General features: G+C 41.5%; 1 protein-coding gene across 1 annotated transcript; it reads right to left on the minus strand.

Annotated features, from left to right (window-relative positions):
* Positions 1 to 13,566: 13,566 nt before the first annotated feature.
* Positions 13,567 to 13,905, minus strand: LOC127238025 (60S ribosomal protein L30-like). The gene has a single exon (XM_051206479.1). The coding sequence runs from the start codon at positions 13,903 to 13,905 to the stop codon at positions 13,567 to 13,569; it is 339 nt and encodes a 112-aa protein (XP_051062436.1).
* Between the last annotated feature and the right edge of the window lie 2,138 nt (positions 13,906 to 16,043).

Below are 16,043 nucleotides of genomic sequence, written 5' to 3' on the forward strand. Positions count from 1 at the left end.
TGGTATTGTAATACTAGTAGATGTTATGTATACCAGTTTCATGTATGAGTAAGTAGAATTCAAAAGGGCCTTTTTGTTAAATTTTCCTATCACCCTCATCCCAAAACCCACTGAATTCTAGGTAGGTCAAGGAGTGTAATTGGTTCCTAGATGAATTAGCCTAACCTATTTTGTTATAGTCTGAGATGACTTATCCAACACGCTTGGTGTGATTTCTAGTTTTTAAAATTTGCTGTTTTGTAACTACTTTGGTAAATGCTCCTTTTGTGTACTCTGCTGTTGACTGAAGTAATGTATGAAGGTCCACTATATCAAGTTGAGTGGTTCATTCAGTTCAATTGAACCCTTATGGAATTTCTTCCTATTAGAACGGTCACTAGCAGAAATTGGTTTTTACAACCCTAGTAATAATTGTGAATTGTTCTATTTTCTCTTGCAACTCTATTAGCTTTTCCCTCATATATTTATTTTTTATATATGAATGTATGATGTGCCTGCATGTATGTGTGTGTTCACATATGTGGATGCCTGTGTATTTGGGTATACATACACATGTGTGGGAACAAAATGGAGGCTTGAGCTTGACATGGAGTATCTTCCTTGATTGCTCTCTACTTCATATATTAAGGGTCTCTCACTGAACCTGGAGCCCACCCATGATGACTAGTCTAGCTAGCTAGCTTGCCCTGAGTATACCCATTTATGCTGCTCAAGTCCTGGAACTACAGGAAGCTGCTATGCACACCCAACTTTTACATGGGTTCTGGGGATCCAACTCAGGTCATCATACTTATGCAAAAAGCACTTAATTCGAAAAGCCATCTCCACAGCCCTACCTCATGTGTTTAATACTCTTTATTATACACATGAACAGGAAGGATTTTTGGTCTTCTTCCAGAACTGACCCAACCTATACCACTGTGTGATGCTCACCTTATCCTGATATGACCCTTTCTTTTAAGTCTATTCTTTCATAAATTATTGCCGGCGGTCTAGTAGTGTGTCTCTTACTTTATCTACTCAACTAGTGTTTGTTTTTTATTTATTTTTTTTTTTTGGACAGAGTCTCACTGTGTAGCTCCAACTGGCCTAGAACTCATTATGTACACTAGGCTGCCCTTAAACTCATAGAGATCCACTTGTCTGTTTCCCAAGTGTGGGATTAAAGGTGTGTACTACTGAATCTTTTAATTAGTTTATTTAAGCAATCCACATAAAAATGATTTTTGATAAATTTAGATTATTACCTCTTTTATTTGTAGGCTTTTTTTCCTCTTTGGACCCAGTCTTGCTCTGTCTAGACTGTCCTAAAACTTGCTGTATAACTAAGACTGGCTCTGAACTCAAAATCTTCCTGCCTCGGTTAACCCAGTGCTAGGGTTACAGACATTCACCATCACAACCTGCTAATTACCTTTATGCTTGTTCCTTTTGTATTTTTTTTGCTAATTTCTGCCTTCTCTAATTTTTATTATTTTACCTGGGTTTAGCATATCCAAGGTGCTTGTTAAGGAGACAGAGAGAGAGACCTAAAATGTGCCATATACATTCACAAGTAACTGATAAATAAATCACACTGACCCCCAGGTAACAAATGCATGTTTTCTTTATTACTATTATTTTTGTCAGTGTTGCATAGCCCACTTTGGTCTGGAATTCACTGGCCTCTGACTCCCACTTCTCCTGTCCTTACCTCCTGAGTGCCAGGACTAGGAGCGTGTGCTTTTATACTTGGCCCCGTGGTTATGTTTTTAAGAGTCTGTTTCCAGTTACTTCCTCCTCACTTTACTTATCCACGAGGCATTGATGCCTAGAATTTGTTTATTTTAAACAAACCTTCCAGTCACATAAATTAAAAATGAGAAAAGTGAAGTTTTTTCGTTTTTGTTTTTTGTTTTTTAGGCAAAGTCTCATTTGTCCCAGGCTTGCCTTGAACTCACATGTAGCCAGGGTTGACTTTGAAATTGTGACTCTCCTGCTCTCTGGTGACAGGTGAGCACCTTTCCCACAGTTTATGTGGTCCCAGAAACTGAACCCAGGGCTCCATGAAAGCAGTCTATTAACTGAACGATATCGCTAGACTTTAATTATTTTTTAAATTTAATTAAAATTTTTTGGAAACAGGGTCTCTCTATGTAGCCTATGGCCTACCTAAAACTCTTTATGTAGCCCAGGCTGGCTTCAAACTCAGAGATCCACCTGCCTCTGCCTTTTAAGTGCTGGCATTAAAGGCGTGTACCACCACACCTGGATCCCTTCATTAATATTTTTGAACCAGTAATAGTATAGCACAATTCAAAAATGTATAAAATATTCATATGTACAGTGAAAATTTTTCTCCTGTCCATCCCTGTCTCTCATGAGGCAGTAGCAAGAACTGTTTTGTATTTATCCTTCCTAAAATATTTCCTGTACATGAATAATGCATAATTGTGTTATTCCATATTCTATTTATTTATTTGTTGGTTTTTTTTCAAGACAGGGTTTCTTGTGCAACAGTCCTACAGAGTGAGTTTGCTTTGTAAACCAGCTGGCCTTGAACTCACAGAGATCTGCCAGTCTCTGCCTCCTGAGTTCTGGGATTAAAGGTGTGTACCACCAAACCCCGGTATTTTTTTTTTACCAAAAGGTAACAGAATATGAACCCTCATGTTTTCATGCAGACTCATCAGTGCAGAAGACATAGCCTTCCCAACACAACACTGCTCCATTCCATAAGTGCACCTGTCTGGGGGAAGTGGACTCTTCCTTCAGAGCTGGGTGTGGGCGGTCAGAGGGTGGCCCGTTCTTTTGCCAGAGATGTCTGAAAATTGGGCAGGATAGCCAATTCCAGTAAAGGAGAAAGTCGGGGTGTTTTCTGCCCCTCCAGGAAAGTGTCTTCAGGCTGACAGAGCTAAGTGAGGGCCTCAGACTGTCTGTGGACATGGTTATGTGCCACAATAACCATGAAGCTGATGTGCCACAATAACCATGAAGCTGATATTTTGGGTGACGGCACTGGAAACACTGAAAGGCTTGGATTAAATCAACCTCAAGACCTGATTCCGTGTCATTCCTGCAAGCACAAGAGAGAGTAACACCATTTCTGGCAGTCTAGAGCAGGCTCAAGAGGCGCTGAAATGAGAACTGTTGCATCTGATAGGAGGGCATTTCAGACCCAGCAGTGCTGTCCAGGCAGACTTTTGCTTCACAACAGTAAACCAAACCAGTGTGTCAGTCCTCTGCTACGTGGCAGTCCACAGTCTGAAACATTCTCCCACATTCATTTGAGAATAACTGGTAAGATAGGGCACAGGTCCACACTGTGTAGATGAGGAGAGGGAGGTGTGGCAGGAAAGTCCTTGTGGCATGAGAGGAATACCTGGATTCTCATGCTACACTGTTTCCACATCCAGGTCATGTTCCTCAGCTGGGCGTGGTAGCAGACACCCATAATTTCAACATAGCAAGATCCTGTCTCAGGCACAAAAGTGACAAAGGCTACCTTCCTGATGCATAAGTTACATTCCTCATTGCTATGGCATATCACCTAGTGCTGTGGAATATTCCTTTATACTGTGTGAATATATGTCTCTGTGATTGGTTGAATTAACAAGCTGACCAGCCAGTAGCTGAACAGGATACAGTTAGGCAGGAAAGCCAAACTGAGAACAATGGGATGAGGAAGGGCAGAATGAGAGGGGAATCACCAGCCACACACAGAGGCAGCAGGAGATGAACACCGAGAAGCTTCTGTAAGGCAGAGGACACAGTCAACAAGACCAAACGGCAACTCCACATCTGACAGAGGGCTGATTTCCAAAATATATGAAGAACTCAAGAAGCTAGTTACCAAAACAACAAATAATTCAATTAAAAAGTGAGGTACAGAACTGAATAGAGAATTCTCAGTAGAGGAATCTAAAACAGCTGAAAGACACTTAAGAAAGTACTCAACATCCTTAGCCATCAGGGAAATGCAAATCAAAACAACTCTGAGATACCATCTTACTCCTGTCAGAATGGCTAAAATCAAAAAACACTAAAGTTTATACTGGAGAGGATATGGAGAAAGGGGCATACTCCCTTTACTGCTGGTGGGAATGCAAACTTGTACAGCCACTTTGGAAATCAGTATGGTGGTTCTTCAGGAAAATGGGAATTAGTCTACCTCAAGATCCAGTAAGTCCACTCTTAGACATATACCCAAAAGATGTGCATTCATAGAACAAGGACATCTGTTCAGCTATGTTCATGGCAGCATTATTTGTAATATCCAGAACCTGGAAGCAACCTAAATGCCCCTCAACTGAAGAATGGATAAAGAAAATGTGGTACATTTACACAATGTTGTACTACTCAGTGGAAAAACACAATGGAATCCTGAAATTCACATGGAAATGGATGAAACTAGAAGAAACCATCCTGAGTGAGGTAACCCAGTCACAAAAAGACAAACACAGTATGTTCTCACTCATATATGGATTTTAGACAGAGAGCAAAGGATTAACAGCCTACAATTCACACCACCAGAAAAGCTAGAAAACAAGGAGGACCCTAAGAGAGACATACATGGTCCCCAGAGAAGGGGAAAAGAACAAGATCTCCCAAGAAAATGGAAGCATGGGGATGGGGGAGAGGGAGTTAGAAAGAGAAGGGGAGAAGAGGAGGGGAGAGGAGGACATGAGGGAGCAGGAAGATTGAGACAGGGAAAGAATAGAGGAGAACAAGAAAAGATATACCATAATAGAGGGAGCTATTATAGATTCAAGGAGAAATCTGGCACTAGGGAAATGTCCAGAGATCTACAAGGATGAACCCAACTAACTAAGCAATAGCAGAAAGGCTACCTTTAATGCCCTTCCACAATAATGAGGTTGATGAATACCTTATATGGCATCCTAGAGTCTTCATCTGGTAGCTGGTGGAAGCAGAAGAAGATACCCACAGCTAAACACTGAGCCAACCTCCTGGGGTCCAGTTATAGAGAGAGAGGAGTGTGAGCAAAAGGGTCAAGACCAGGCTACAGAAACCCAACTTGTGGTGGTTTGAAAGAAAGTGGCCCTCTTGGGGTCAAAGGGAGAGGCACTATTAGGATGTGTAGCCTTGTGGGGGAGTAGACATGGTTTTGTGGGAGGAAGTATGTCACTGGGGTGGACTTTGAGATCTCATAAGCTCAAGCCTGGCCTGGTGGCTCTCAGTCTTTTCCTGCTGCCTGTGAACTTTGATGTAGAGCTCTCAGCTGCTTCTCTAGCACCATGTCTCCCTGTACACCATCATGCTTCCCTTCATAACTATAATGCAAAAGCCTCTGAGACTGTAAGCCAGTCTCAATTAAACTGTTTTTCCTTTATAAGTGTTGCTATGGTCATAGTGTCTCTTCATAACAATAAAAACACTAAGCACCACACCTCTAAACCATGGGACACCCTGGGTTGAGACATTTGCACCCACAAATACCATTTGTCACCAAGTGCCAATCCAGCCTTTAAGAACAGTAGGACTGGAAAGTTCTTAAAGTGTGGGACATTTTAAAGAGGTGGTAGGCACTCCAGAAGGACTCATCATGGTTGCCAAGGCTGTGACTGCTTCCATGATGTGGCCTCCAACATCTTCAAGCTTCCATGTCCCAGGTGTCAGTGGGCCAGATACTTCTAAGATAGAAGTTAATTGGTCAATAGCTCAAGAGATAGAGACAACAAAAGCATGCAGGCAGCATCTGCATGGCTCATGCCTCATGCTAGGGCTTTTTATTTTTTCTGCATTGTGACATGGTGAAGGGTGTCACACAGTAAAAGAAAGCAGGCACATGGCTGAACATGTCCCTTTCTTGGCTTTCAAAGCATAATTGAGGCCATGGGGATCTCTCTTCATGCCCTCAACCAAATCCTAGCAAGGAGGAGATTGTGTTCTTAACACATAAATGTCTGGAGCATGCATTCAAACCATCACAAAGTGCTGGGCTAGAGAATTCCTGACCACTAATGTTCTCACACCCTCCTGGGGTTCCACTCTCTCCAATATGCAGGCTGGTAAAAACTATGGTTACCCTTCAGTTACCTCCTCTTACTGGAAGTCTTTCCTTCCTGATGTTTCTTTTAATGCTTCAATTAATCTAAAAAGAATTAAATCTAAAAGGTGAGAATAGAGTTAATGATAGGGTCACAGACCTGATCTCAATCCACAGTTGAAAAAAAAAGCACGTGTGAACATTAACATCCTTGGTTTAAAAACGGACTTGCCAAGCCTCAGTTGAGTTTATTGTAAGTGTGTCCTTTGGATGTGTATGGGACATGCATTGCATACACCTTTTTGTGTCTACACCAGACCGGGCATACCACAATAGCATCGCTGCCTTTTGTTTTTAACCTTTGGTTCATTTTTAGATCCCAAAGCACAAAATGGAATCCAGGAAGTGTGAATTTGCTTGAACTAACCTGAAAAAAGGGTTTTCTCAGCCTCTTCAAAACGAAGCTGCAGAATTCACAACAGTTTTAATTATAACACACTAAATAAATACACTAAGTGACTCTTTGCTCTGAGGTCGAGGTCTCTATTTTTAACACTAATGCTCTGAGTGGGTTATTGGCTGAACATTAACAATTTCCATGTCACTGCATCACATTGTCAGCTAGAGAAAATCATTTGTACAAATAGGAAAAGGGAGCAAAAAAGTTTTAAAGAGTCCTTTAGAAGAAATTGGCTTTCTACAGCAACCACAGTGGTTCACACTTGTAATCCCAACACTCAAGACGCTGAGGCAGGAAGATCATGAGTTTGAGGCCAGACAGGGCTATATAGTAAGACACTGTCTCAAAAAACAAAACAGAAAAACCACTACCACCATCACAACGACAACGAAAACCACTGCCTTGAAATAAACTTAAATTATAATCATTTTGCTGAATTTCAAAAGCCCCTGGAAAGAGGGATATTCTTTTTTTCACTTAGTGTTTTTCAGGGCCTTGAAGTTTAAGCCATGACGATAAAGGTCACCCTGGTTGTTGCCACACTGAGATCTGGAGAAAGGTAGGGGTCATTGAGCAGAACACCTCTACCATAGTTAGCTCCAGGATGAGGAAAGTTTGTATTACTGCCGTGTGTTGACTGCTCTTGACCTCACCTCCCTGTGTCTTTCTAGAAGTTTCTATCGGACACTTTGTGTCTATTTCTGTGTACACTGTAGAACCAATTCTTCAGGATTCGTCTGGGAAATGGAGGGGACAGTGAAGGAGATTCCGATGCTGGGAGAAGAGAATAGGCATGGACAGGTTTGCTCAACTCTCAATGAATGCTACAGATGAGGAAACTGATTTATGGAGGTGAATAGCTGAAGACCACACTTCAGTGTGTAGATAAAGATGATTTGCATCATGATTATGTCTAAATCAAAGAACCATTCCTTGCAGTTCATTTAAAAATAAGGCGTAAAAGTACAGTTATATGCTATGTAACAGTACTCATGCTGTACCAATAAGATTCTATCACCAAGGGCAGAGGTGAGGGGTCATTGGGTGAGATGATATTTTAAAAGCATAATGACCCAGTTCAAGCCCAATAAACAGTCCATGATAAACAACATAACAAAACAGCAAATAAAAACCGGGTATGGTGGAACATACTCATATTCCAAGCACAAGTGAGGCTGAGAGAGGTGGGCCTTGGGGCTCACCAGCCAGCCTAGCCTACTTGATGAGTTCTTGGCAAGTAAGAGACCTTGTCTCAAAAATAAAAGTGAATAACATCAGCAGAACAACAGCCAAGGTTGATCTCTGGCCTCCATGCACAGATGCACATGTGTGTACATGCATACACATGAGCACATATATGCACATACACATACACAAAAATTGAGAGATTCTATCACCTAGTGGTGTTGCAGTCAGTTGATTCACATATGTATTCTCTGTGTTCTTACACAATGATGAAATCACCTAGCAACCCATTTCTCAGAGTAGCACATTGTTCAGTGTTGATTGACTGCACCTCAAATGCCTTGATTAAAAGGTTTGTTGTTGACTGTACAAGGTGTTTTATGCAAATATAGTCTTCATTCTGAATGCTCAAATCGTATGGTACCATGCACAATCATTGAATTAATTATTTCATAACAGAAGGGGCTACATTTAATATCTCCTTACAATTTTTAAATTGTAAAACACAACAAAGATAACTAGCATATTGACCATTCTCCAGTCCAGTTCAACACTGTTAGCATATTTAGTTCCACAGCCAATCTGCTTTCTCATCTTCAAAAACAGAAATTCTATACCCACAGGTAACACCTCTCATTTCCCATCTCTCCAGCCCCTGGCAACCAATATTCTGCTTTCTGCTTCTGTCAGTTTAACTACTGCTCATGAGCAGACCCGTGTGTCATTTTTCCATTGGTATTCTCAAAGTTCACCCACGTTGTAGGTGTAGAATTTCCTAAGGTTGAAGACTATTTAACTGTGTGGGTGAGCATCTTTGCAACCCATTCGTCCACCAGTAGAAAGTTGGGCTGCTTCATCTGAATGATGCTGCTTAGAAAGTGAGTGCACAAGTATCCCTGAGGAGTCTCCTTTAAAGTTCTTTGTCTCAGAAGTGAAATTGCTGGCTTATGTGATAGCTCTAGTTTGAGGAACCACTCTTCTGTCTTCCTTAACCATGATACCATTTCACATTTCACTGATAGTCACAGGGGTTCTGATTTCCCTACATCCTTTACCAACTCTTGTTATTCTCTATTTTCAGCAGTAGCCATACTAATAGATGAGAGAATGGTGTTTTGTTCTTCTTTGTGTCTTCTTCCCTCCCTCCCTTCCTCTTGTCCTTCCTTTCTTCCTTCTTTTTCTTCAGCTTTGGAAACATTTTGATGTAGTGGGGGTCAAGCTTTGTTGCAGAATATTTGTTTAACTATGTAAAGATTGTTGCATTTGTTTAATTATGTAAAGACATGTTGCTGTTTTACCTTGACTTCTTAAGGCACCTGATTGGTCTAATAAAAAGCTGAATGGCCAATAGTGAGGAAGGAGGTAAAGGCAGAACTTCTGGGCAGGGACAGTAAGTAGGAGGAGGAACATGGGCTGGAAAGAAGAAAGAAAAGCAGACAACAGAGATGGCAGAGGCCAGCTAGCCAGACACAGAGGAAGCAGGAAAGCAGGACACACAGAATAAAAGAAAGGTAAAAAGTCCCTAGACAAAACATAGATGAATAGAAACATGTTAAATTAGATTGAACGATCTAGTGGGATAAGCCTAAGCTGAGGCTAAACATTCATAATTAATAATAAGTCTCCAAGTTTTTATTTGGGAGCTGGTTGTTGGCCCAAAGAAAAATTCCAACTACAAAGCTTCAGTGCATCCTATATCACTGAGCCACACCCAGACCCTCACTGTGACATTGGTTTGCTTTGCCTTATTGATTAGTACTGCAAAACATCCTTATATATGCTTGTTAGCCATATTTTTCTCCGTAAAGACACCTATGAGAATTTTAAAAAGACCACATTCAATCTGTATACTGCTTTGAGTAGTAGTGATACCTACGCAATAGTTATTCTTCCAATGCATGGACATGGGCTGCATTTCTTTCTACTTTGTTATTTAATAACATTTTGGAACATTTTTTACATTTAGTGTAAAATCTCTTATCTCCTGGTTAATTTCTAAATATTTTATTCTTTTTAATTCAGTCACAAATGAAATTATTTTCTTAATTTTCTTTTCTGATTGTTTATTGTTAACACAGGAACATTCAACTGAGTTTTACATATTGATTTTGTGTCCTGAAAGTTTGCTGATTCACTTTCTTGCTCTAGTAGTTTACTTATGAAATATTTGAAATTTTTATATATATGTAAGATCATGTTTGTGAATTATACTTATTTGGATCCTTGATTATATTTTCTTTTTTCATGTATATCTGTACCTGTTTGGGAAGACCAAGGTTGACATTAAGAGTCATCCATATGATGGCCCTTCCACCTAACTCATTCAGGTGGGTCCTCTCAGTCAAACCAAGAACTCACCAATATGGCTATTCTCACAACCTAGCTTGCTTTGCAGATCCCCTGTCTCTATCATCTAAGATTGGAATGGCAGGTGGCTACCACACCCACCTCATATTTTCATGGGTTCTGGGGAAGCATTTTCTGGTCCTCATACTTGCATGACAGTTGCTTGCTTAACTACTGAGCTTTGTTGATTTGTTTTGTTTTGTTTCAGTTGACGTGAGTTTGAGTCATCTGGGAAGAGGGAGCCACAATTGAGAAAATGCCTCCATCAGATTGCCTGTAGGCAGGTCTGTGGAGCAGTCTCCTGATGAATGATTGATGTGGGGGGCCCAGTCCATGTCGGGCAGTGCCGTGGTTATAAAAAGAAAATGTAAACTGAGTGAGCCATGAGGAACAAGCCAGTCAGCAGTACTTCTCCACAGTCTTCTCTTCAGCTCCTGCCTCCACGGTCCTGCCTTGAGTTCCTGCCTGATGTTCTTTCATGATGGACTATAAGCTGCAAGCTAAAATAAGTCACATTTGGTCATGGTGTTTACCACAGATATAAAGAGCAAAACAGGACACAAGCCGTCTCCTCCATCTTGGTATTTTAAGGATAAAATACAGAACAGAAGAAGTCTCAAACTGAAGTTCAAAATGACATCCTCCCAATTCTCTCGACTGCTTCCATCTAAGCTGTTTTCCTTCCCTGGGCTCTGACCTGAGCACCAAGGCCACCAGCTGGCTGGAGCCACCTCAACAGTTAGGCCAGGAACACCTTGGCAAAGACCAAGTGTCTTTCATAGAGTTGTCAACAGTAACAACAGAAAATAAATAAATAAATAAACAAAAACCAGATCAAGCTCTCACAACTGCCTTCACTTAGCCATTGCTTCATTGGTCCATCAGAAAACTGTCCACTAAAAACTCATGGTTCCACTGTGTTGAACTAACACACCAGGCTAAAAGTAAAAGAGGAGTCACACGAAAATTCCCTGTCCCCAAGCTTGGGGTAAGCTCTTTATCTGGCCTTCCAAGAAATCAGGATTAGAGAGAGAACAGGCAAAATTTCACAAATCGGGCAATTTCAATTGCCATGACAATGAAGTTCTTTCTGCCATCATCTTTACACTGAAAATGTAACCAAAAACAGCCTGTCATTTACCAGCTACTTTCCTATCATCCTCTTTTAAAGTAACTTTGAAATGACCAGTCTGCCTTTTATTTTATTTGTTTCTGCTTCCATTGTCCACATTCTTTCTGCAAAAGTACCCTTATATGCCCAGTAAATCACAATATTTATTCTATTTATTTGCTTTGAATTAATGAGTTACCCAATTAATTAACTAATTATTTGTGCTGTTCCACCGCCCAGCTATACTCCGGTTCTTCTTGGTTTTATTTTTATCAAATGAAATGTTGTTGTTCCAACCAGAATAAAATTAAAACCAGTTAATACCTTCAAACTCTCTGGTGTAATGCTGTTTCTTGAGTCTGGGTTCCAGACATGGGCACTAAGATCAGTGGCATCTATGATCTGGGTGCTTCCTCTGACCCATGTTTTTAACGCTGTGACTATGGCTATGTTGGACGGTAGCTGTGGTCCTGAGTTCTACCTCAGAATCTCACTTGTAGCCTGTCTTTGCCTTTCCCTTTACTCATTCAGACTGAACTTATCTGCCCGTTTATTTCTTGAGACTTGAACTCTGGCTGTAGGAGCCAGTCTATTCCCTCCTTTTCCCAGGTCGGGGGCCCAGGCCTCTCAACCTGGACAGTCCATTTTTCAGAAAGGGCCAATGTCTATTCTGCATGAGGGTTTTATTACAGGGAATAATGGGATAAACAACACATCGCTCCCCTTTTGCTTTTTAGTCTCTTAGAGCATTTTTTTTCTGAGCAAAGCAGTGTTTGTGTTATGCACGCTCCTGTGTCATTCAGTGACATGAGCAAGTAGCATCATGTCAGGGCTCACCCCTTCTACCCGGCATGGAGGACCAAACTGTCCTACCCTCCCATGCAGAGTCCTATGTTGGCTGTCACTAAGTCCCTCATTCTGGATCTCTCTATTTAAATGATATGTCCCTGAGGGCAGTGACAAGAACATGAAATATCATCTCGGTTTTGTTAAGTAACAAATTACCATTTCTTCCATTTTCTCTTTGACAAAAAGATCCATTAGATTTACAAGGCATTACATTTTCTTCTCAGTTATCTAAAACCATAAAAGAGTATAAGATATGCTCTATAAAAGCTAGCCTGGGGGCTGCAGAGGTGGCTCAGTGGTTAAGGACCTGGGTTTGTTTTTGAACATCCACAAAGCAGCTTGTAACTGTTTGTAACTCTAGGCCCATGGGATCTGATGCCCTCTTCTGGTATTGTGTACACATGTGGTACACAGACATACGTGCAGACAAAATACCCGTACATATAAATATGCATTTACATACATGCATGCATATATGTTAGTCTGGTTGGAGCAGGGAAGATTTCCTTTGTTTACTGTCTTAGAAGCTTTCTGGGTTTCTGTTGATATTTCCCTTTTTATAATGGACTTGAATGACCACAAAGAAAATCCATTTTGTACTCATTATGTGAGAGTGTCCCTGTCAGTGAATGCCTGATTGTACAAGCTCAAAGGTCCTGTGAAGCCAGGCTCATCTGGACAATCCCGTGAAGGGGCAGGGGTTGGCTGTGTCCTGATGTAGCATTCCATGGCCAGAGAGGAATCTGAGGCAGAGTGGTGTTTCATCTGAGATGTCAGCTTGGCTAGATGAAGGAACGCCTTGGCAATCGTGGGCATCATTTTCTGGCGTATATAGAAGTATGTTGCCAGAGAAGATTATCATAGAGCCTGGTAGTTAGTCGGGGAGAGCCATTTCTTCTGTGGACGGGGACCACCCAATGGTCTGAGGCCCACTAGACAGAAACAGAGGAAGAGCCCAAGTGTCTTTCTCCTGGAGCTGGGATGCATGCCTCTTCTCACCAACACCAGAACTCCAGGAGAACTTTGGTCCTCACACTGAGAGTGTACCCATTAGTTTACCTGGTTCCGAAGCCATTGGACATGGATTCAGTTATGCCTCGTGCATCCTGAGGTTTGCAGCTATGCCAAGCCTGTTATGGAACCTCCCGGCCTCCATAGTCATATGAGCTAAGTCTCACAAAGGTCTCTCTATATCCTATTGATTCTATCTGTCTACAGAACAGGTGGGTTATAGAAATAAACACTAAGCAGAAATTAAGAGCAAATGGTAATAGAAGATAAAAATTAAAAAGTTAAAATGAAGGCTGTCAGGATAGTTCAGAGGTTAAAAAAGTGCCTGTTGCCAAGCCAGAAAATCTAGCTTGGTCTCTGAGACCCACATGGTAGGATAGAACCGACTCCTGTGAGTTGTGCTCTGAGCTCCATACACACACACACACACACACACACACACACACGCTCGCGCGCGAATAAATAAAATAAATACATAAATAATTGTAAATAAAAGTTTAAAAAATTAAAAACAATTTAAAGTGAGGTATATTTTCCCTTTTCTTTTTCTTTCCTTTTTTTTTTTTTTTTTTTTTAAGAGCTCTGGTGGTTTTATTAAAGGAAAGCTTTTCTGGTTTACTGCTTCTCATCAGTCTGTTCTGGCATGCTTCTAATATTATCAGAGTCACCTGGGTCAACGATAGCCAATGTGCATACCTTGTAGTATTTTACACATGCTGTGCCCAATTCAATGTCATTGCCACTGTAGTGATGGACACCAGTTTTAGCCAACATGGCATAGTATTCTATTTCAGATTTTCTCAAAGCTGGGCAGTTGTTGGCGAGGATAACCAACTTCCCTTTGCCCTGTCTGATCTGTTTGTATCCCAGCACGTACTTCCCACTTTTCATAACAAGCTGAAGTCTAGAGTTGATAGATTCAAGTGACTTTTTCATCTTCTTTGTGGCCACCATCTTCCTGCCTTAGGTGCAGGACAGCCCCCAACCAAGAGCAGCTGCCAAGATGCCCGGGGAGCAAGAAAGGACTATTTTCCCTTTTCATATTTAGAATTTTTGTCTTTGTTACTGAATTCTTCAGTAGCCTACATGATTCTATATCTACAATTTGTTAATCATTCGCTCCATGTGGTTAGTAGGATTAAAGTTAGGTATATCCAGCAGTCAACTCTTTAGTTTCAGGAGGCTCATGTAGTTAGTGGCCAATATAGACCTAGCACATTACTGCCATGACAGATGGTCCTCAGGGACAGTGTTGGTCTGATCCCACCCCGGGTTTAAGCACCGTCATCCAGGACGTTTACATTAACTTTGACTGAGGTGACATTGTCAAGCAGAAATGCTTATTTGCATATGGCCAACTGTATGTTTTCTCTGAAGTGTGTCTCCTCCCTGTTAAACTGTCAGTGGGCTGTGGGAGTTTAAATGGGAGACAGGAGGGAGGGGTGAGAGGAGATAACGGGAGGCGGAAAGTGACTGAGGTCTCCAGGGCAGATTTGTGGCTTTACTTTTATGATGTAGGTATTGAGTCCAATAGGACTTTCAGGTTCTAATGCAATTCAAGGCAAGGTCCACCTTGTGTCTGCCACCACTCACATACATGCCCTGTGTGCCATTGTGCCCTTCTTGGGTTTGTGTGAGACAGTTTGTGGCCCCTTTTATGACAACATCCATGCTTTAGCTGGTATAAGCTCATGGAGGCAAAGTGTCCTTGTCTCTCTCACTTTACCAAGTGGTCATGGCTCTCCATTGACCGCACTTACATAGATGATCTTTAAATCTAGACTTTGTGTTTTGTACACACACACGCCCATGCACACATACACACATACACACATGTGAACAAATGTACACATGAATATGTGCACCCTTGAACACATGCATACACACATGAACACACTCGAACACATGCACATGCACACATGTGAACACATGCACACTCACACATGCACACACATACACGAGCACATACACACACATTCAAACACATGTGCATGCACTATAGCTGGTATGATAGCAGCAGTGCTTGCTTGCTGAGTTTGGTCCCCAGAACCCATAAGAAAGAACACATAGGTGTGGGGCTTCATGTTTATCATCCTAGCCCTGGGAGAGAATAAAGGTGGATCCCTGGGGCTTGTGAGCCAGCCAGCCTGGCTCACAACTAGCCTACCTGGTAAGTTCTAGGCCAATGAGAGACCTTGTCTCAGAAAACATCCAAGGCTGTTCTTTGTTCTCCCCAGGAAAATGTATGTGTACATACATACATAATACATACATTTATGTCTATATTTGTATATATGCATATACATGTGCATATGCATATGTGTATGTATGCATGCATGCATAATTGCTTAACTATGAAATAAGCCCCATTATACTCTCCTTTTGTTAAGACACGGTATATGACACAGTTATGGTGGTGTGTACCCATAGTCCCAACCCTTGAAGGCTGAGGCACAAGGGTTACCATATGTTTAAGGCCAGCCTTGAATACATAGCAGGGAGAGATGGGGCAGCATAAATGTGTGAGGTATTTTAGTCTGGGACTGAGATTCCAGGTGTCAGGGATGAGTTCAAATCCTCCCTATAGAGTTAGAAATCCACAGTGATGCTCAGCAAAGCTTCTTCCCCAAAGTGCTCTGCCTCTGAAGCCCACTAATGAATGCACCATGTTGCCATGGTAATGGTAACTTTTGGTACTTTTTATAGATTAAAGTGTTACACTCTGGAATCTATTCATGTAAAATCCTGAATTTTAAGACTTCCTTTCATGTAGCTATTTTATGGAATAGCATCACACCTAACTGACCAAGTCTGTGTTTAGTACCAACACACACATTGACAGGGTACAGACATGCACAGTGACCGCATACAGACATGCAGTGACTGGGTACAGACATGCATAGTGACTGGGTATAGACACACACACACAGTGACTGGGTACAGACACACACAGTGACCGCCACACACATACACTGTGACTGGACACACACATGCACAGTGACCACGTTCAGACATGCACAGTGACTGGATACAGACATGCACAGTGACCAGGTACAGACACGCACAATGACCAGAAATTTAGCATTTTCATC

Source organism: Phodopus roborovskii, unplaced genomic scaffold (assembly GCF_943737965.1).
Source record: "Phodopus roborovskii unplaced genomic scaffold, PHOROB, whole genome shotgun sequence".
Taxonomy (NCBI): domain Eukaryota; kingdom Metazoa; phylum Chordata; class Mammalia; order Rodentia; family Cricetidae; genus Phodopus; species Phodopus roborovskii.